The 22,552-nt window shown below is 35.4% G+C and overlaps 1 protein-coding gene across 1 annotated transcript in view; it reads left to right on the top strand.

Annotated features, from left to right (window-relative positions):
* Positions 1-56: 56 nt before the first annotated feature.
* Positions 57-22,552, top strand: part of Rim2 (replication in mitochondria 2) — a 49,240-nt gene continuing 26,744 nt past the window's right edge. The window contains exons 1-3 of the mRNA XM_074132939.1: positions 57-328; positions 440-709; positions 947-1,125. Of these exons, the coding sequence (XP_073989040.1) occupies positions 282-328; positions 440-709; positions 947-1,125 (496 nt within the window). The 5' untranslated portion in view covers positions 57-281. The remainder of the gene's footprint in view (positions 329-439; positions 710-946; positions 1,126-22,552) is intronic.

Raw genomic sequence — 22,552 nt, 5'->3', positions numbered from 1 at the left:
TGGTAACTCTGTGTTTACGTTCTGACCGAACGAAAGACATGTTTGAATTTCTCTCATTGCAATGTGTGCAGTTGATGAATGGTGGTGGGTTCTTATCAGAGAATTTGTGTTTGCCAGTGAACGTCATTTGTTGTGGAGTGTATCGAAATGGTAATCAGTGGTTGCCTGTGAAACAAATAAAAATGTAGTCAAGTTTCATTTTGAACCCCTGAAATAAACAATTTGGTAATTATGTAGATATTATAAACTAAATTATTTCCCAAATTTTCTCTTTATGTGACATGACTCAGTCACAAAAGGATACAATTATACATCTTGTAGCAGGCGGGTAAGTGATGTTAATCATTCATTAAAGTAACCTAGTGAAAAACCTTTACTCTTTATGTATCTATAGTTAGGGTCATGTGGTATTTATTGGAAAAATTTATTTCCATTAAAGGGTAGCTGGGACCGTTGGCGCTGTAGTAACCTGTCCCTTGGAAGTTGTTAAAACTCGGCTGCAATCTTCGTCTTCTGGGTTTCATGTGTGCCTTCCCAAAATTGCTTCCCCAGAAGTAAGCAGCCGGCATGTTACTTGTAAAACAATTTTGCCATCCCACCAAAGACGTAAAATAAACACAATAACATCAAGACATGCTACACAAATGTTGGCTATTTCTACTTATGGAAAGCCTTCATCAAAGTCCATAGGATTACTGCAGTGCATTAGGTATAATTAAATGTATATGTATGTTTTAAATGATCATTTCAAATGGAATTCTTAGGAATATATTTAACTAGGATTCTTACTATTTTGTTGATGTTTTTAACATTTAATTCCCTAGTTTTTGTTTATACTTAAGTTCAAATGGTGAAGTAACTCCTCCAAAATTTGTAATTCTTATTTTATTTAATTTTTTTTTTTTTCTTGTTTTCTATCTGTTCTAATGTTCGGTTATTCTTGCAGACTTATTATTCAAAATGAGGGTCCAATGGCCCTTTTTAAGGGGCTTGGCCCTAATCTTGTTGGCGTTGCTCCATCTCGTGCAATTTACTTCTGTGCGTATTCCCAAGCGAAATCTTTCTTCAACTCTCTTCTTAATCCTGACACAGCTATAGTACATGTTCTGTCAGCATCCTGTGCAGGTATTTCAGTTATTAAATAACATAGTTGAATTTATTTTTATTTTTTATTCCCCCTAAGGTTAATTTTATAATGTGATATATCAAACATGTACCAATAGGATTTAAACTTAAAATAGAAAACAGGTTTTGCTGATTCCTGTTATAGAAGCAGTTTTTAGTTAATCTGCCGATTATTGTGACCACAAATTTTTAAGAGTTTTTTTTAATTATTATTATTTAACTTCTGCATTTTTATTTTATTGGGATATCTTCATAAATAATAGCCTTGATTGCCGATAGATATTTACTTATTTTAAAAATAGGTACATTTTTGGCAGTTGTGGGAGACAAAAGTAAGTTCCACGAAAGTTTGATATCATCGAAATGTTGAAAAAATTCGTTAGAGTAGAGGTGAGCCTACGTGACGATCAAAACGTACTTATATAAGCCGGTCGAAAGCTCGTGATGCGTTCCAGTGCTATTAATAAAACGACAAAAACTCCTCCGTTCTTTTTTTTGTTACTTACTTATTTTCCTTAACATGTAATGAGAAGAGAAGTGATTAATTTTTCTTATTACTAAAAGTTATTTGATTATCCTTAATGGTTGAAAATTGAGAGACCTTGAAAAGAAAAATATATGTTGCGTAGTTGTTATACCCAGGGAATCACGTGTAGTTCTTGTGACCAAAGATTTCTTTTGTGTTTAGATTCTATGATAATCCTTTTTTTTTATGTTTCTATTTACATTTGTTCGTCTATTTTATTATGGATATCTATTTGACGATAATTGCGACGAAAAGTAGTTAAAAATATTCACATTTCAATTATTCTCATTTATTATCAGATTTTAAGGCTATACGGTAAACAACTCACAGTTCCGACCCCTCCAATTTGCTTATCTACCCAGTTCGGGGCTATTTTTAAACTAAAACATGAGTACCTGCCAAACTGGTACCATCTTGGCATTTCAAAGGATTCGCAATTTTATACTATTTTATTATTCTTTAGAGCGACCAAAAAGTCACAGTTACTTAATTTAATTAATTAATTTACATTATATAGAAATTAAATAATATTCATTGGCTCAATTTTTACCTTACATATTTGCAGAAAATTGGCAGGGTTCAGTTTTAAAAAAATTGCCTGCAACCAAATGAATTACTTATGAAAAAATTATTGAAATACGGTAATTTTAACAATTATATATTTATGTGTCTGCATATTTGATTCTATATTAGTACAAGGACGATTATTCACTCGCCATTCACGTGATGTTTACGCAAGTACTAATCGCGCTTCCAGCACCCTCATTTTCCTATTCCAAAAAATAATAATCCGGTTCCTGAATTATTTAAAAAAATAATACCATGAGAATTTAGAAATTATTAGGGCAAGAAAATAGTATTTTTGTGGGTTTAACCCTGTCTGGTCAAAGGAATTATTGCTTGCAATCAGGTCCTAAAACAATCTAGCGCTCAGGACAAATTTCTTTGGCGATCTCCCTTGCCATTACTTTTTATACTTTTTATTTGTCAGATATAGTTATTTGAAGTTCCCATTTTTACGAAAGTGGCTTTCAGCATTTTTCATTTAACTAACTGTCCGCATACGGTCATCATTTTTTGAAACATTTTCAGAACAAAATCTTATTTAGGCTTCCTGGAGAGGAGGTTAAATTAGAATCTTTTTAAAAATTGTGTGGTGTAGTTAGTATGGAGCCAGGCCTAATATTTTTTGCAAAGTGTGATTTATTACAGGCCTCTAACACAAAATAAGAACGTTCAGAAAAATTATGTGTTAGAAAATGTGTAAATTGCATTTGTAATCGTCTAAAAAGGGAATGTCTGCGTTTTCATAACATTTTTGTTGTATGACAAGTAGTTTTTTTGCTATTTTAAATTCATTTTTTTTATTTTATGGTTAAAAAAAATTATAGTACGTTCTCCAAGACGACATTAACCTCTTTTGAAATGAAATATTATATTTTAAAAAATTATTTATAGCATGTTAGTGGTTTTTTTGTCTTTCTCCGCTTATAAAGCTTGACTTAAAAGTGGTATCTCAGTAATTGTATCGAATATTCTTGAAATACTATATTTAATCTCCTTTAAACATAAAAAATTGGATGTTAACTGCAAAATTGAAAATATAAAATGGCTAAAAAATTAAACATGATATTTCTGTTGATGGACTCGACTTTAGAGGCACCTTATTGGTTTCCGCTATAACCAATATTGCAAATTGAATTTTTTAGATTTTTCGCATTTTCTCGTTTGTGGTTTTCTTCTAACTATTTATATCTTATTAACATTTTAAGTTTCATCACCTCATGATCTATCCATTTTTAGCCCTACGATCATTAAGAACCAAGGTTTGCACCAACATTTCAACCCCATATTGTTTTACCATGCGCTCCATTCATTTACCTTCGTATTTTCATTTTCCTCTAGTCCTTCTGAACACATTCTACCACTTAACTGGTGTTGGTAGACTGTTCCTAACTCTCGGTATATTATTCGAGATTTTTTTTTTTTTACAGTATTCTTGCCGGCTTTATACATTCGGTCTAACCATTTCAACCCATCTCTCTTAAAGCGACTCTTCTTAAGCAAGATTGACCACATATTATCTCTTCTCTATTCAGCTGTTGTTTCTCATTCTTGGCTCGCTGTCCACCAAATTGAATTTTATGTCTTTTGTAACATATTCCTCTTTCTTTTCTTTTTAATGAGGTGATCCTCTTGTTTAATAAAAAAACCAAGGACTCACGTGTCATAACTGTGGGCATAGTTGGGTATAAGACCCTAGCACTTTTTCAACACAAATTTCAACACTTTTTTGTATAGCGTAAAAGCATCTCTTTCCTGGCAGCTATTCTTGCATTTATCTTCTAAGCCACCATCATTATCTGCGGCGAACATGGTCCCAAAATTGAAAATCATACGTTCTTTAAGTAAAATAATAATAATAATAATAATAACCGTACTTAAAAATATAACTGTGTTTATATTTGAATATTTACTGAGTATTATTACTTATAACTTATTATTTTTAATTACACCTAAATTGACCTTGAAGCTTTTGTAATTTAAAACAATGAGATAAAAGATATCTTAATAGTGAAAATAATAATTGTAACGAGACACTGTCTACTACATTGCCAACTTGAATACTTTAATCTAGTTTTTATATTGCCATATGTTATATTTAATTCTGTTTACTCTCATTAAATTTATGTTTAATTAACCATCACCTCTGTCTTTTTTTGTTAATGAAACGATTATATAAAAAAATATTTACGTGTCATTCATTATTATTAAATAATCGTAATTACCTTTCCACCATTAACACCTCCATAAATTTAATTATGATTATTTTTTTTATTTTTTTTTTTTGTATAAATATGGCGCCTTACATTCATTTTAATATTTTCGTTTCACAGTTCAGAGAGCAATAATTATCTTGAAAGTTAGTATATTCCAGAATCATTGCTTCATATTTAATTACGCTATTCTTTCTTTCTAAGCTTGCTATGTATCCAGCCAGCCACATCTTCGCTAATTTTTGTTTCGAGGTGGTGGGGGGATATTGTAGACCTAAGTGTTTTATTGTAATCGTGTCAGTTAGTCAAGTTTTCGGCTGAAATGCTCATATATTTTGAGAGGGTCTCATTTGAACGCATTATGTGTCTTTTGCATGAACTTTTAAAAAATACATTTTATTTACTTATTATTTTTTTTTAAGGCGCGTCAACCTCTTGCGCCTGTGGCCACCGGACAAATTAATCAATCCAGAGTTCTCGTTTACATACAACAGTGACTTGTAAGAAGCTACTAGGAGGAGAAAATCTAATCAGATTTTGTCTTTTTAGGAGCTTCTTTCAGCTTATCGTCTGGCGTTAGATTAGATTAGACTAGGGCGGCCTCAAGGCCTACGCCACTGCGACCCCTTTGGATCTATTGTGGCTCCCCTCACTTTAAAGCTCACTCTCTAGACCTGTCCTTTTAATCAGACTCTTAATGCTGGAGAGCGACTCTTGGGTAAAGCTCACAGGCCTTGGTCTGGCGTTAAAACAGTATTGATGTTGCGAGAGAAAAATTATCCGAAGGGTGACAGTGCAGTGCACTGACTGTATCAGATTCCGAATACCAATGATCTCAGACTTTAGGGGCATAATTAAAAAAAAAAAATTCATGTGGTGTTCAAGGTTGTTTCTCCAATAATAAAGTGGTCAGAACTTTCAAGCTGGACTTTGAGCTTGTGAAGCCCATGATGAATGTATGTTTTTGTGTCTTCTCAATATTAATTGCATTGCTCGTTTGTTTGATTGTTTTTGTAAGCCTTAGAAATCTCTATAATGTTGATTGAACTTGGTTCGAGTGAATTTTATTAATCCGTTATAAATGAAATTTAATCTATCAATTGTTAAAATAAAGGGGGCCAATGTACGAGAGCTGTTAATGACTAAAATAAAATAAAAAAGAGTTTGCAAAACAAAACAAGCCGTTCAATCATAACTTGGTGTCTAATTGTACTGACTTTTAATTTACAGCTGTATAATTTATTTCGATATTTAGTCAAATCGATTAAATCACATTACTTGACCTTGTATATTCTTAGCAAATAGGATTTTACACTCTCATTCTTTATTTTCATAATTAATAGTAATTTTTGGAAGATTATATTTATTGCCTTTAGGACATTTATGATTGTCATTGTGTACACAAAATAACAAATACGAACACTTTTTCTTCGACTATATCACGTTCCCTTCAGATGTTCACACAAAATAAATGCGGATGCGGTGGGGATAAAGATAATCACATGCTTCTACAATTGTTATAAATCCATCGTTTAGTCCAGTAGTCGAACATTTACGAGGGTCGTTTGAAAAGTTCGTGCAAAGTCAGAGAGATAGCACTACTGGCGCGTATCGAGGTTATGTTTAGTTAGTAGCATCTCTTGGAAGAACACACACCAAGTTTCAGCCAGATCGGTCTATTTCTTTGTGTTTGGCATTCGTTTGAATCGAGGAAGTCGAGTGATTTTCAAAAAATGGACGAAAAAGAATTTCGTGTGTTGATTAAACACTACTTTATGAAAGGCAAAACGCCTGAGGAGACTAAAGAGAAGCTTGATAAACATTATAGTGACTCTGCACCTTCGATTAAAACAGTTTATAAGTGGTTTCAAAATTTTCGGTGTGGCCATATGGGCACAAGAGACGCTGAACGTTCTGGACGCCCTATTGAGGTTACTACTCCAGAAATCATTGATAAAATCCATGATATGGTGATGGATGACAGAAGAGTGAAGGTGCGTGAGATTGCTAGTGCTGTGGGCATCTCGAATGAACGGGTACATGATATTTTGCATCAACATTTGGACATGACAAAGCTATCCGCAAGATGGGTGCCGCGATTGCTCACGCTTGACCAAAAACGAAATCGTGTGAAGTGTTGCAAGGACGGTTTGTAGCTGTTCCAGAAGAATCCGCAGGACTTTAAGCGTCGTTTCGTCACTGTAGATGAAACATGGATACATCACTACACTCCTGAGACCAAAGAACAATCTAAACAATGGGTTACCAAGGGGGAAACTGCGCCAAAAAAGGCGAAGACCATTCCTTCGGCCGGAAAGATTATGGCGACTGTCTTTTGGGATTCGCAAGGAATAATCCTCATCGACTATCTGGAAAAGGGTAAAACTATTACAGGTGCATATTATTCATCGTTATTGGACCGTTTGAAAACCGAGCTGCAAGAAAAACGCCCACGATTGGCCCACAAAAAAGTCCTTTTCCATCACGACAACGCACCAGCTCACACCTCAGCAGTTAATGGTCGCAAAATTAATGGAAATAGGGTTCCAACTCGTTTCACATCCCCCCCTATTCTCCAGACTTGGCTCCCTCGGACTATACTATTTGTTCCCCAATATGAAGAAATGGCTGGCGGGAAAAAAGATTTTATTCAAACGAGGAGGTGATTGCAGAAACGAATGGCTATTTTTCAGACTTGGACAAATCCTATTATTCGGAAGGGATCAACAAACTAGAGCAGCGTTGGACGAAGTGTATAAGCCTAAAAGGAGACTATGTTGAAAAATAAAAAAGGTTTACCCCAAAAAATTAAGTAGTTTTTATTTTTGCACGCACTTTTCAAACGACCCTCGTAAAAACACAATCTGAACCGTTAGCCTGCCAATACGTTGAGGTCTAGAAGTAGGATTTCTATTTTATTTATGAAAAATAGTTGTTCGATCGATAAACTCAGGTTACACTCAGAGTTGAACACTTTTTTGTTTTTCTTTTTATGGTTACTGTATGACGTTGAAAAGGTTGTTATCAAATTTAGATTTCCGTCAAAAAGTGTTTAGCAACTCATTTCAAATTATATTATTTTTTCAATTTATTAGTTATTGATAAAATAGTTTCGTAACTAGTTTATTTATAATTGATAATTCAGAATTGATTATAATTATAATTGGTTTAAATTAAATATTTACCCTTTATATAACTATTATTATGTAAGTAAACGTTTCTAGACCTTCCTTTTTATAATTAGCCTTAATATATGTTAGGCATCTTAAAAATTTAATTCTTGATACACTTATTGAGAAATAAATATATTTAAATAATTCAGAGTTTACATAAAAATTTTACGTTTGTATAATATAGGTAGTTGTAATGAGTGTTCGCTTCAAATTATTTTCCTCTTTGCACAAAGAGGTCACAATTTTTTTTCTAAGTACGTTATAAAAAAAAAAAAAAAAATGAATAAAAAGGTTAACTTAAAAATAGTATATCAGCGAGGACAGAGTCTTGATCGTTTTAAACAAATCTATAAATATGGCTGCCTGTATATACCATGGTAATTTGCTAACTGTATGAACCATTGCAATTTTATAATGTAGATGTATTATTATAAAAATTAGATTACTTTGCCGTTTATTATATATAGTTTCGCAAACCATTGCTAGTTGCTTGAAGTTCATTGAACTAAACCTGTTTTTAGAAAGTTATATTTATTTATACTTTTATTTGTATAGTCGAGTGGCTGATTACTTTTGATAGATAATAAAGGGTTTAAAAAAAAAAAAAAAAAATTGAAGAAGAGTCGGAAACATCACCCAGACTCTTAAGTATTTTTAAATCTTTAAAAAAAAAAAAAATGTTCCGTTAAATATGAGTCCAAGAGAATTGGATTAGCTGAATGGTTAGTGTATTGGCTCTCAGTTTTGAGTCCAGCCTCTTAAATTTTGTTTTTCCTTTGAACCTAATGAATGTTTTTATGCCACTGTACTAGATAGCGATTGTATAAGATTTTCAGTTTAGAATTTTCTCTAGGAGTGTTCTTTTTGAAAGATCTTTTAGAGTTCAATCAAATAGTTTTCTACAAATTGGTTAAGTACATGTGTGTCTATGCCTGCGGAGTGGGTGTGTTTGGTTAGCATAACCCCCATTAGAAATAGAAGCTTTTAGACCACATCAGCTGACCAGAAATTCCACTTTACCTAATCGATTTTCAGTTTTCCGAGATTTTCTCAAAAAAAATGGCTCCTAGAATTTTTTTAAGTATGTTTTACGAGTAGTGGAGAGAGAGGCAGGAGCACATTTGAACAGTTTTAATTTCTCGCAATATTTAAAACATTTATGATTGGTAATTTTCTCCATATTTTGTGATAGACCTGTTGTATAATTGACAGAGTTTCCCTTCGTTTTCATTGTTTGGTAAAGTCCAGAATTGAGGAATGTTATATTTTGCAAGGTGGAAGTAAAATTTTGGTTGCAGCTTTGGAAGTGGTATTGTGAAGATTGTGGTGGATAAGTTGTAAGTATTGTTCGCCCATATTAACATTAGGAATTCGTATTTTTATTTCTAGTATTTACAAAAATCTATTTGCTTGCAAAAAGTGTTGGATATTATATTTTCTTTTATGGAAGGAGAGGGGGCACATTTAAACTTCTCAGTTAAAATGTGACGTACCGACCTGCAAGTTTGTAACTTTTTTCTGTTTAATCGCAGAGAAGGGGAAAGTGGTCCGAACCTACATTAAGAAGCGCAACAAACTGAATATTTTGTTCAAACTTCCTAAACCCATCACTTCGGGTACAACATGCCGAACTAGATTTCAGTGGTTTAAAAGAGAAAGTAATGTAGTAGTGAGAGAAATAACTGATAGAAGGTAGATTCAGAGTAAAGTAATATCATTTCTTTCTATTTTATATTGTGTTCAAGGGGTACCCCACCAGTGGGGCAGATATTAACATTTGACACAACATTTTCAAAATTAAAAAACAGATATGTGTGTAAAGTACCAACTGTTTATTGATATAGATCTGTTAAGAAGACTTGAAAGTTGTAGAAAACAAGATAAAAAGGTTCAATAATACGATTCTGTGCACTCTGTAACAGAAAATGTAAATTCTCTTCAATTGTGCCCCCCTCTCCGCTACTTAATGAAACTTTTTTCCAGCAAAATTTTAATAAGAGTATTTTTGGGTTAGGAGGGTCCATTTCACTGAAATATTTAGAATTACCACCTAATAAATGTATAACCCAAAAATTCTCGCTCTGTTTTTGTCCAGGGAAGTGGATATATTCCTTTAAGATTTCCATTTATATTGGTTGATCTGAAAATCTGGTATCTACTCATCACACATCATTCTTAAATTTTCTTTTTAATTAATAAACTAATTTATATTTTATAAATTTCTATTCTTTGAATTTTAGATACGATTTTCCTTGTGCCAGTTAAGGTAGGACATTGTTAAAGATTTGACACAAACAGTTCTGAGAAGTGTTATGTAACCTATACAAGTTACTATGGTAACAGCCACTCAGAGCAGATTCCTTTTTTGCCAATCATTCAAAATGGATTATATCCAGAAAAATGGATAATATCATAAACAAAAAACAAATGGGGTGACTGCACTTATTGCTAATTAATATTTCGCCTTAATCCTGGATGAAATTGAATATCTTATTATCGTCACTATAACAATGCTGCCACACCTAGACACTCAGATCTTATTTTATTTTCTGATTGGTATTCTTGTCTAAAAATTTTGAATTATAAAATTACAATTTTCTCTTTTTTTTCTTCAGCGATTTCTAAAAATCCGTTTTTCATACTCAAAATTTGCTTCAACGAAAAAAAATCTGCATGACTGCCAACCTTTCAATTACAAAAACCGTAGCTAAGCACACATACCCAAGTTGGAAGTAGCTTCTCGCTTCCTGGGCGATCTACGAGGTGTGGCTATTAAATAACGAGACTATTGCTATAAAACATTTTATTTGAAATTTATACATATTTAGTTATTATCACCTTCACTATACACCCCTCCCCTATCCCTACAACGCTCCATGCGAATTTACCATTATTTGGAAACAGTGCTGGAAGTCTTTTCTGTGAGCTCCTGCATGACGCGTGCCGCTTTTTCTTTCACAGCTTCTACGGACTGAAGTCGTGTTCCTTTTAATGCAGATTTCACTTTGGGGAACAGATAAAAGTCACATGGGGATCAGGTCAGACGTATAAGGCGGATGGCCTAATGCACTTGGCTAGAAACGTCTTAACAGACAATGCAATGTGAGCCGGCGCGTTGTCTTGATGGAGAATTGGTTCCTCCACAAATCAGGTCGTTTTTTCCTTACTCTTACACGGAGTTGAGCGAGCACCTCACGGTAGTAATGTTGATTAATTATAATCGATATTTTCATCCGTTTTGTGCGTGGAAGGGCGGACCTGGGCGGTCATCATTTCCGACGTCTTCTCGGCCATCTTGGGAAACGCTTGAACCACTCAAAAACTCGCGCACGTGATTGTGATGTTTTCGGCAAAACGAAACTAAACACCTCTTACACAAACGATGGTTCCGGTCAGACAGATTTCTCTACAAACACGTGAGACACTGCAATCGAAACAGTAGGCTTTACGCTGCACAGAGCTGTCGGTCGTTTAGGATTTGGCGCATGCATAGTTCTTTTGTAGCAGCATCAGTCTCGTTATTTAGTAGCCACTCTTCGTTAGTCGGCCCTTACGCTTTTCCATATTGTAATCTTTACCTTAATTTTCCTTAATTTTGAGCTGGGGAAAGTAAATATATTTACCAATTACAAATCTATTTTAAGCTAATTTTGAACAGACTCCAATTTATTCATATTTATTTGTGTTGCATTAGCCAAATGTAGTAAATTTTGGCATTATGCTAATTTATGTTAATGGAAATTAAGACATAAAACCACATTCACTTAGCATTTTTTTGACATCCGTCAGTAAGTTATTGTTTTAAGTGATTACATAAATCATTTATTTATAACCACTTAGTTGCCTTTAAATTATTGTAATTATAGCATTGCTTGTATCCTCATCTAATTAAAACATGATTCTGGTTATACAATTGCAAGACTATTTTTTTCCCTTTACCTTAACGAGACTCGGAGACTTGACTGTACAGAACTAACTCGACCTTTACAAAGTGGTTATCCCGGGCCTGCTCCGTCTAGAGCCTGACCTTGTAGTACGAGGGTCGTTTGAAAAGTCCGTGCAAAAATAAAAACTACTTAATTTTTTGGAATAAACCTTTTTTATTTTTCAACATAGTCTCCTTTTAGGCTTATACACTTCGTCCAACGCTGCTCTAGTTTGTTGATCCCTTCCGAATAATAGGATTTGTCCAAGTCTGAAAAATAGCCATTCGTTTCTGCAATCACCTCCTCGTTTGAATAAAATCTTTTTCCCGCCAGCCATTTCTTCATATTAGGGAACAAATAGTAGTCCGAGGGAGCCAAGTCTGGAGAATAGGGGGGATGTGAAACGAGTTGGAACCCTATTTCCATTAATTTTGCGACCACAACTGCTGAGGTGTGAGCTGGTGCGTTGTCGTGATGGAAAAGGACTTTTTTGTGGGCCAATCGTGGGCGTTTTTCTTGCAGCTCGGTTTTCAAACGGTCCAATAACGATGAATAATATGCACCTGTAATAGTTTTACCCTTTTCCAGTTAGTCGATGAGGATTATTCCTTGCGAATCCCAAAAGACAGTCGCTATAATCTTTCCGGCCGAAGGAACGGTCTTCGCCTTTTTTGGCGCAGATTCCCCCTTGGTAACCCATTGTTTAGATTGTTCTTTGGTCTCAGGGGTGTAGAAATGTATCCATGTTTCATCCACAGTGATGAAACGACGCTTAAAGTCCAGCGGATTCTTCTGGAACAGCTGCAAACCGTCCTTGCAACACTTCACACGATTTCGTTTTTGATCAAGCGTGAGCAATCGTAGCACCCATCTTGCGGATAGCTTTGTCATGTCCAAATGTTGATGCAAAATATTATGTACCCGTTCATTCGAGATGCCCACAGCCACTAGCAATCTCACGCACCTTCACTCTTCTGTCATCCATCACCATATCATGGATTTTATCAATGATTACTGGAGTAGTAACCTCAACAGGGCGTCCAGAACGTTCAGCGTCACTTGTGCCCATATGGCCACACCGAAAATTTTGAAACCACTTATAAACTGTTCTAATCGAAGGTGCAGAGTCACCATAATGTTTATCAAGCTTCTCTTTAGTCTCCTGAGGCGTTTTGCCTTTTATAAAGTAGTGTTTAATCAACACACGAAATTCTTTTTCGTCCATTTTTTGAAAATCACTCGACTTCCTCGATTCAAACGAATGCCAAACACAAAGAAATAGACCGATCTGGCTGAAACTTGGTGTGTGTTCTTCTAAGAGATGCTACTAACTAAACATAACCTCGAAACGCGCCAGTAGTGCTATCTCTCTGACTTTGCACGGACTTTTCAAACGACCCTCGTATTAGTATTAAGAAACTCAGTAGACGACACAGAACAAAATTCCTCGAGACTTGCGACTGATACTCCTCAAAGTATTAGAATCGACAACCTCCTCCATGAGTTTGCTTCCATAATCCTTGGTACACTCCTTTGCCAAAACTCTTCACCACTCTAAATTGTCATACTAACCAACTGGGCTGAGAAATAGCCATCTACATCAGTCAGCTATGCATGTTTTCTGACGTTCGCCTTGATATTTAATACAATCAGAGTTTGGAGACAACAATAAACTGATCTATAATAAGTTGCTAAATATAAAAATCAAAAAGGAAGTAAAAAAATGAAACTTGAGCCCCACCAAACGGTCCTTTCACTCTTGTTAACGATCTATTTTCGTAAAAGACTAAAACAATTTTAAGACTTCATGTGCCAAAAATTTAAACAACTGCAATTTGTTTGTCTTTTTCTCTTCTTCACATTTTAACTGAATTAGTCAGCCAAATTTTGCAAAAATAAATATTTATTCTGTTGTATCGTTCTTCCTGAGAGGCTGTCATTTGGACAGTTTACACATATAGATCTTCGGCTAGGGGTTCCTGCTAATGCATTAAGATCTGTCTATATTTTGGTGTAAGATTTTTTTTTTGTTTCGCCTAGGAAAATTTCTACACCATTTCCAACAACTAGTTTATTATTTTGCCCTTAGAGCAGCATTTAAAAAAAAAATAGAAATTCACGGTTAAAGCGAAAATAACCCCTCTGTTCGTTATCTTTTACTTGAAGTGATATCTACAGAGCATATTTAGATTGAAATTATTTTAACCATCGACCTCATTAGCTCGTTTTACTCCAGTATGCTTCGACATGCCAAAGAGAATTCAATATCCCTCTTTAGTCTGGATTCTTTTCAGACTCTTCCAGGAAATCCACAATGATGACGTCATAAAACATATTGAAAATGTGATCAAGTCCTCACAGAGCTGGATATCGATTATTATTTTTAAAGCATCTAAGCTATTACAATTCTATATTGTCACCTTCAAAATAACTTCCTTCTGAAGCCACACAGCGCTGCAGACGTTTCTTCCACTCCTCATAGCTCGAACTCCGATACTGGGTCGGTTACAGCCGTTTGAATATTTTCGATTGTCCCAAAATGAGTTCCCTTGAGGTGATTTTTCAACTTCAGGAAGAGAAAAAATTCACAAGGACTCTAGTCATTGCGAATAAGGAGGCTGAGGAGCCATAGGAATGTTTTTACTGGCCAAAAACTCTGGTTTATTGAAATTGCTGTGTGACAAGGAGCATTATCATGATGCAACACCCACTTGTTCTTGATGTTTGGTCTCACACGAATGGATCCCTTTTACGAAGTTTTTCAAGAACCTCTCTCGGTAAAAGTGTTGATTGAAAAGTGTTCAATAAGTAAAAACATTCCTGTGGCTCCTCAGCCTCCTTATTCGCATGACTAGAGTCCTTGTGACTTTTTTCTCTTCCTGAAGTTGAAAAATCACTCATTTTGGGACAGTCGAAGGCTATTCCAGTATCAGAGTTCGAGCACTGCTATGAGGAGTGGAAGAAACGTCTCCAGCGCTGTGTGGCTTCAGAAGGAAGTTATTTTGAAGGTGACAATATAGAATTGTAATTCTTTTTGAATAAACAAATTTTAAAAAAAAATCAGTCTCATTACTTAATTTACAGACCTCGTATATTAACCAGTCTGATGTAGAGAATTTGGCTTCCACCATGTTTTCTAGACTTGCTGAGCCAGCGAGTGCTTGATTATATTTCCATTAATATTATAGGAATAATTTTTAAACCTTAAAAGAGGTTACTTATTCTTTAAAAAAAAGATAAACATGAACCCAAAATTATCCAGTCTTAATATGTATTCAGTTTAAATAATTGATAAACTCGCTTGCTACAACTTGACCTTCAATCTTATTTTTTTTTTTTTTATCAAAATATTCGGTTACATCTGGTAATGTGTCCATGAACGTTAAACTTAACGTATTAAAAATCTACGTATAAAAATAACGTATTAAAGACGGGTTAAGAATTTATAGATACTTTTTATCAGAATTGGATGTCGAAATAAGATAGCTGTGGCCTTGTGGTGGGGATGACAATTTTTTTTGTTTATCCTCTCCAGGAGGTCTAATGGCGGGAACACCAGATGGGGACAATGTCTTTCTTTTTTCGATATAAAGACAGTAAACAAACTTTTTGTGCCCTCAATACCACGTTGTTCTCTCGTTAATATTATAATAATTAGCCTTGTACACAAACATTAAAAATAATAATAATAATTGCACAACAACCGAAGGTTTAGAAAGGCGACCACCAAGTTGGGATGTATTTTGGTGCTGAGTTCGATTTCTCCAGATCCATGCCTTAGATTCTATTTAATGGTATAAATTTAGTAAGTCTGCTTATTTTGCCTTCATCCACATCTTATATAAATAGTACGAGGGTCGTTTGAAAAGTCCGTGCAAAGTCAGAGAGATAGCACTACTGGCGCGTATCGAGGTTATGTTTAGTTAGTAGCATCTCTTGGAAGAACACACACCAAGTTTCAGCCAGATCGGTCTATTTCTTTGTGTTTGGCATTCGTTTGAATCGAGGAAGTCGAGTGATTTTCAAAAAATGGACGAAAAAGAATTTCGTGTGTTGATTAAACACTACTTTATGAAAGGCAAAACGCCTCAGGAGACTAAAGAGAAGCCTGATAAACATTATGGTGGCTCTGCACCTTCGATTAGAACAGTTTATAAGTGGTTTCAAAATTTTCGGAGTGGCCATATGAGCACAAGTGACGCTGAACGTTCTGGACGCCCTGTTGAGGTTACTACTCCAGAAATCATTGATAAAATCCATGATATGGTGATGGATGACAGAAGAGTGAAGGTGCGTGAGATTGCTAGTGCTGTGGGCATCTCGAATGAACGGGTACATGATATTTTGCATCAACATTTGGACATGACAAAGCTATCCGCAAGATGGGTGCCGCGATTGCTCACGCTTGACCAAAAACGAAATCGTGTGAAGTGTTGCAAGGACGGTTTGCAGCTGTTCCAGAAGAATCCGCAGGACTTGAGGCGTCGTTTCGTCACTGTGGATGAAACATGGTTACATCACTACACTCCTGAGACCAAAGAACAATCTAAACAATGGGTTACCAAGGGGGAATCTGCGCCAAAAAAGGCGAAGACCGTTCTTCGGCCGGAAAGATTATGGCGACTGTCTTTTGGGATTCGCAAGGAATAATCCTCATGGACTATCTGGAAAAGGGTAAAACTATTTCAGATGCATATTATTCATCGTTATTGGACCGTTTGAAAACCGAGCTGCAAGAAAAACGCCCACGATTGGCTCACAAAAAAGTCCTTTTCCATCACGACAACGCACCAGCTCACACCTCAGCAGTTGTGGTCGCAAAATTAATGGAAATAGGGTTCCAACTCGTTTCACATCCCCCCTATTCTCCAGACTTGGCTCCCTCGGACTACTATTTATTCCCCAATATGAAGAAATGGCTGGCGGGAAAAAGATTGTATTCAAACGAGGAGGTGATTGCAGAAACGAATGACTATTTTTCAGACTTGGACAAATCCTATTATTCGGAAGGGATCAACAAACTAGAGCAGCGTTGGACGAAGTGTATAAGCCTAAAAGGAGACTATGTTGAAAAATAAAAAAGGTTTTCCCCAAAAAATTAAGTAGTTTTTATTTTTGCACGGACTTTTCAAACGACCCTCGTAGAGGAGGTAAAACCCTCTTGAAATAGTAGCCATTACTTTACTATATTAAACAAAAGTGTAGCACTAGTAAATTCAGATTAGAATATCAGCTACAGTATTATCATTAGCAGTTTTGGCTATCACTGTACTATTAATCCAGTGCCAAGATAATGACATTTTTAACCCAAAATATGTGTCCTAAATATATTTCTGTTCTGATGTCTGACTTTTAATTCTATAGTTTCATTTTATTTATTTATTTGTGAATAAATCACATTTAAAATTAAGTAGATCGCTAGGACAGAATAATATTAAAATTGCAAAACTATAATAGAACTGTTATTTTGGTTGTTTGGATGATTAAGAAAATGACTTTCTTAAGGAGCAAAAAAAGTGCTGGTTTTTCCAGCAGAATACTCAAACAGAAAGATTTATCCGTGGGGTTCTTTAAAAGGGGCGTTATCTGGACTGGATCGGATGGACAAGTATACCCCATAATTTTGGAAAATGGCTAATTTATCTTAATGTTTCTACTGCTGGGTGGCAACAGTGTAATGCTGTCGAAGTTGGGAGTAGATACGAGGTGTGGCTATTAAATAACGAGACTGATGCTACGACAGAAGAACTATGCATGCGCCAAATCCTAAACGACTGACAGCGTGTTTGACTCTCGTGTTTATAGAGAAATCTGTCTGACCGGAACCCTCGTTTGTTTAAGAGGTGTTAGTTTCGTTTTGCCGAAAACATGATACTACACATGTAGTAGAGCAACGAATTGTCGTGAAATTTCACATGAAACTTGGTAAAACCGGTACTGAAACTTATCTTTTATTAAATGAAGTTTATGGCGATGAATGTTAATCACGTGCGCAAGTTTTTGAGTGGTTCAAGCGATTCCAAGATGGCCGAGAAGACGTCGGAGATGGTGACCGCCCGGGTCCGCCCTTCCACGTCCAAAACGGATGAAAATATCGATTATAATTGATCAACATTACTACCGTGAGGTGCTTGCTCAACTCCGTGAAAGAGTAAGGAAAAAACGACCCGATTTGTGGAAGTACAAGTCACGGGGTTCTCCATCAAGACAACGCGCCAGCTCATACTGCATTGTCTGTCAAGACGTTTCTTTAGCCAAGTACAACATCCCAGTTTTAAGCCATCCGCCTTATTCTCCTGACCTGGCCCCTTATGACTTTTATCTGTTCCCCAAAGTGAAATCTGCATTAAAAGGAACAGGATTTCTCAGTCCGTTGATGCTTTGAAAGAAAAAGCGGCACGCGTCATGCAGGAGCTCACAGTAAAAAGACTTCCAGCACTGTTTCGAACAATGGTAAATTCGCATGGAGCGTTGTAGGGATAGGGGAGGGGTGCATATTAAAGGTGATAACTAAATATGTATTAATTTAAAATAAAATGTTTTACAGCAATAGTCTCGTTTTTTAGAAGCCACACCTCGTATACTACCCACAAGCGATGATGCTTGAAATACTCCGCTCAGCGGTATTGGTCTATAATTCTACTTCAGCAATTTTTTGACAGACAAATACGCCTGTCAAGATCCACCAAGTACACATCAATATAGTATTCTATTTCTTGTCTCTTGAGATCACCGAAACTTATTCTTTCTCTTTCTCACTCAGTCAATTGAATCCTGGACATTACCCACAAGTCTGTCAGCTGATGGCTGTGTGAGAAAGATAAGTGGAGTTATGACCAAGAGATATCAAGACGTCTCATTTCCAGGATGAACATGAAAGATGCGCAAGAAGTGCATATGGAGTAAAAGCTTAAAGAGTTGAACCAAATTCTGGAAGAAGATTGAAAAGAGAGCAATGCAGGGCATGTTCAGAATGAAAACAGATTGGAAGAAGTTAGTACTGAAGAATTTAGGATGTGGAGTTAGTCAAATAGGGAACACAATCTTTCACTTCATTTAGCCTTGTGTTCTGAAAAAAAAAGATAAATGTGAGCTAGGTAGGTTATATTGTTTCTATATCCCTTGTAATAATTTCAATAGAATGTAAAATTTGCAGATAATTATTAATTCAATGAAAATTCTCTTTATCTTCATAACCTTTACTCTTTATAACCTTAACCTTTTTTTGTGCCAAAGACGTGTTATATAAAGCTATTTAATAAGATGTCACTGTTTTATTAGAAAACTATATAAAGATGATAGAAACATTGCCGTGACCTCGTCATAGAACAATAACCACAATTTATACCTTAATATATTGTTATTTACTGGCAAAAAAAATACAGCTTGTCATGTTAGTCTTTATTTTTGTTTACTTTTTATGTAAATATTAATGGCGAATTGACTTTGACGTTTTAACTAAATAGAAATACAGTGGGGTACCACGGTTCTCGACCACAATTCGTTCTGGAAGTGCGATCGAGAACCGAAACAGTTTATCCCATAAGAAATAATGGAAACTATGTAGTTTATTTCGTTTCTAAGCCCCAGAAATATGCCGTTTTACTGGCCTAATTTTTATATTTTATGTAAAAACAAGGTATCTAAACAAGAAATAAGATCTAAAAGTGTAAGTATAAAAACAACTCGGCTCATCTCGGGTGTTCGAGTTCCTAATGTTTGTTCGGATTTCAGGACAATATTTTCTCGAATTTCTTGCACGAAACCTATTTGTTCGAAAGTCAAGTCGTTCGAAAACCGAAGTACCACTGTATTTCTCATGCAGTATGAATTAGTCAGCGATCTTATTCTAATAGTTTACTTAATTGATAAGCATGTATTTATTTATTATTTACGAGGGTCGTTTGAAAAGTCCGTGCAAAGTCAGAGAGATAGCACTACCGGCGCGTATCGAGGTTATGTTTAATTAGTAGCATCTCTTGGAAAAACACACACCAAGTTTCAGCCAGATCGGTCTATTTCTTTGTGTTTGGCATTCGTTTGAATCGAGGAAGTCGAGTGATTTTCAAAAAATGGACGAAAAAGAATTTCGTATGTTGATTAAACACTACTTTATGAAAGGCAAAACGCCTGAGGAGACTAAAGAGAAGCTTGATAAACATTATGGTGACTCTGCACCTTCGATTAGAACAGTTTATAAGTGGTTTCAAAATTTTCGGAGTGGCCATATGGGGCACAAGTGACGCTGAACGTTCTGGACGCCCTGTTGAGGTTACTACTCCAGAAATCATTGATAAAATCCATGATATGGTGTTGGATGACAGAAGAGTGAAGGTGCGTGAGATTGCTAGTGGCTGTGGGCATCTCGAATGAACGGGTACATAATATTTTGCATCAACATTTGGACGTGACAAAGCTATCCGCAAGATGGGTGCCGCGATTGCTCACGCTTGACCAAAAACGAAATCGTGTGAAGTGTTGCAAGGAGGGTTTGCAGCTGTTCCAGAAGAATCCGCATGTCTTTAAGCGTCGTTTCGTCACTGAGGATGAAACATGGATACATCACTACACTCCTGAGGCCAAAGAACAATATAAACAATGGGTTACCAAGGGGGAATCTGTGCCAAAAAAGGCGAAGACCGTTCCTTCGGCCGGAAAGATTATGGCGACTGTCTTTTGGGATTCGCAAGGAATAATCCTCATCGACTATCTGGAAAAGGGTAAAACTATTACAGGTGCATATTATTCATCGTTATTGGACCGTTTGAAAACCGAGCTGCAAGAAAAACGCCCACGATTGGCCCACAAAAAAGTCCTTTTCCATCAAGACAACGCACCAGCTCACACCTCAGCAGTTGTGGTCGCAAAATTAATGTAAATAGGGTTCCAACTCGTTTTACATCCCCCCTATTCTCCAGACTTGGCTCCCTCGGACTACTATTTATTCCCCAACATGAAGAAATGGCTGGCGGGAAAAAGATTTTATTCAAACGAGGAGGTGATTGCAGAAACGAATGGCTATTTTTCAGACTTGGACAAATCCTATTATTCGGAAGGGATCAACAAACTAGAGCAGCGTTGGACGAAGTGTATAAGCCTAAAAGGAGACTATGTTGAAAAATAAAAAAGGTTTACCCCAAAAAATTAAGTAGTTTTTATTTTCGCACGGACTTTTCAAACGACCCTTGTATTTTTACTTCGAGTTCGTGTAGCGAGTGAATCTTTACGAGTTACAAAAAATACTTTTTTCTGCAACCATGTCGGGAAGTTCTCATTACTTAATTAAAATCAGCTGTGTAATGCCCAACTCCCACACTAGTGGGGAAAAATTCCCATTAGTGTCACTTTCCGCACTAGTGTGTGGAAAAACTTTATTGTGCTTCCTTGATATAAGAAGTTTTGTTATTAACATAAATATTTTCTGTAAAACTTTAAAAAGCTTATTTAACGTAACTAAATAATTAAAAAACGAATATTAAAAAATAAAATAAAAATTGAAAGGAATATAGAAATAAAAATAATACTTTAATAAATAATTAGATATTTTTAATTATAACAGTTAAAAAGGTTATAGTGTTACCTTATAGAAATTTAAAATGGATTCTAGTGATGCCTGTTTAGAAAACACTCCATCAATAAAAGAAACAGCAGAAAATGTAATAAGTAATGTGAATACGTAAGTAATGTAAATAATTGTAATATAACAATAAATGTTTATAATAAATAAGTTACTTTTTGTAGACTGTAAAAATGAAATTTTTAATTTTTTTAGTTAATAAATCTAATGGTTGCAGAAAAAATATAATATTTAACTCGAATGTAAAGTATTTTCCTCACACTCGGCAATTTGCACTTGCACGAGCGAGCGAAGCGAACCCTGCCTCGCGTGAGGAAAAGTACTACTTTCCACACTTGTTAAATAAATAACTATTTTCTACGTTCATGCAGAAAAGTGCATCTGTTTACTGTTTTTAAATGTCCCATTACTTCAAAAAAAGTTCAGTTTGAAAACTTTCACAAACAAGGCAGGTATTTCCGTTTATTTTAGAATAATATTGGTTTTTTTCCCGATGCCACCTGTTGTCCTTAAATAAAAAGGAATTTAATAAAATTATTTTTTTTTTTTTTTTTTTTTTTTTTTTTTTAATTTTTATTTGCCATTTACTATCTACAAAACAAACAATGCAATCAGCAAATCCGATGAATGATGCTATGGACGTGATTGGCTGGAGGAGAGAAGCTGCCCACTGGCAACACTCCCGCTTGAGTTGGTTATCAATCCATGAGATGGTCGCGGGGCCAGCAACGCCTCAGCCGCCGTGGGGGGTTGTCCGGAATAGCTATGGAGGCGAGATTTTGGATTAGAGGATTAGAGCATAGAGAAAGAGAGTTATGGAATTTTCGGTATTTAGTTTTAGCTGTTTCAGTCACGTAGGGTATGTTGAGATCTTTATGAAGAGAAGAGTTTGAAACGTAGAATGGAGCATCTGTAATTTGACGGAGAATTTTTGATTGAAAGGCCTGGATTTTTTGTGAGTTTGAGCGTTTGGTTGAACCCCACAGTTCGAGTCCATAAGTCCACATTGGTTTAAGTATGGTGTTGTATAATAGTCGTTTATGTTCTATTGGAAGTTTCGACCGTCTGCCAATTAGTCTATAAATTAATAAATAAATAAATAAATAAAAAAATTAAAAAAAAGTTATTACTAACACAAAATGAAGGAAAACAAGCGCATTAATATATAAATGCATAGCATACTTAGCTGGTAGTGGCGAAAAAATAAATGTGGCTGGTATCTGGTATTGGAAGCGAGCCCATTTCCTTTACCGGTAAACAGTGCTGGTTTTTTTGTTTCCCTCTACCAGCTGCTGTGCTTACTTAGTTCAAATTGAATTTAGGTGCTTATTTAAAAAAAAAAATGAATTTATATAACGAAATTGAGCACCATACTATTGACTTAATGCAGGAGGTTATATTGCTGTTCCCACTTATAGTATATAATAAGGTGCTTTACCGTACATTGG

Source organism: Rhodnius prolixus, unplaced genomic scaffold (assembly GCF_049639745.1).
Source record: "Rhodnius prolixus isolate KJV_2025 unplaced genomic scaffold, Rpr scaffold_10, whole genome shotgun sequence".
Lineage (NCBI taxonomy): Eukaryota > Metazoa > Arthropoda > Insecta > Hemiptera > Reduviidae > Rhodnius > Rhodnius prolixus.
This window is presented reverse-complemented; position numbering and strand designations above follow the sequence as displayed.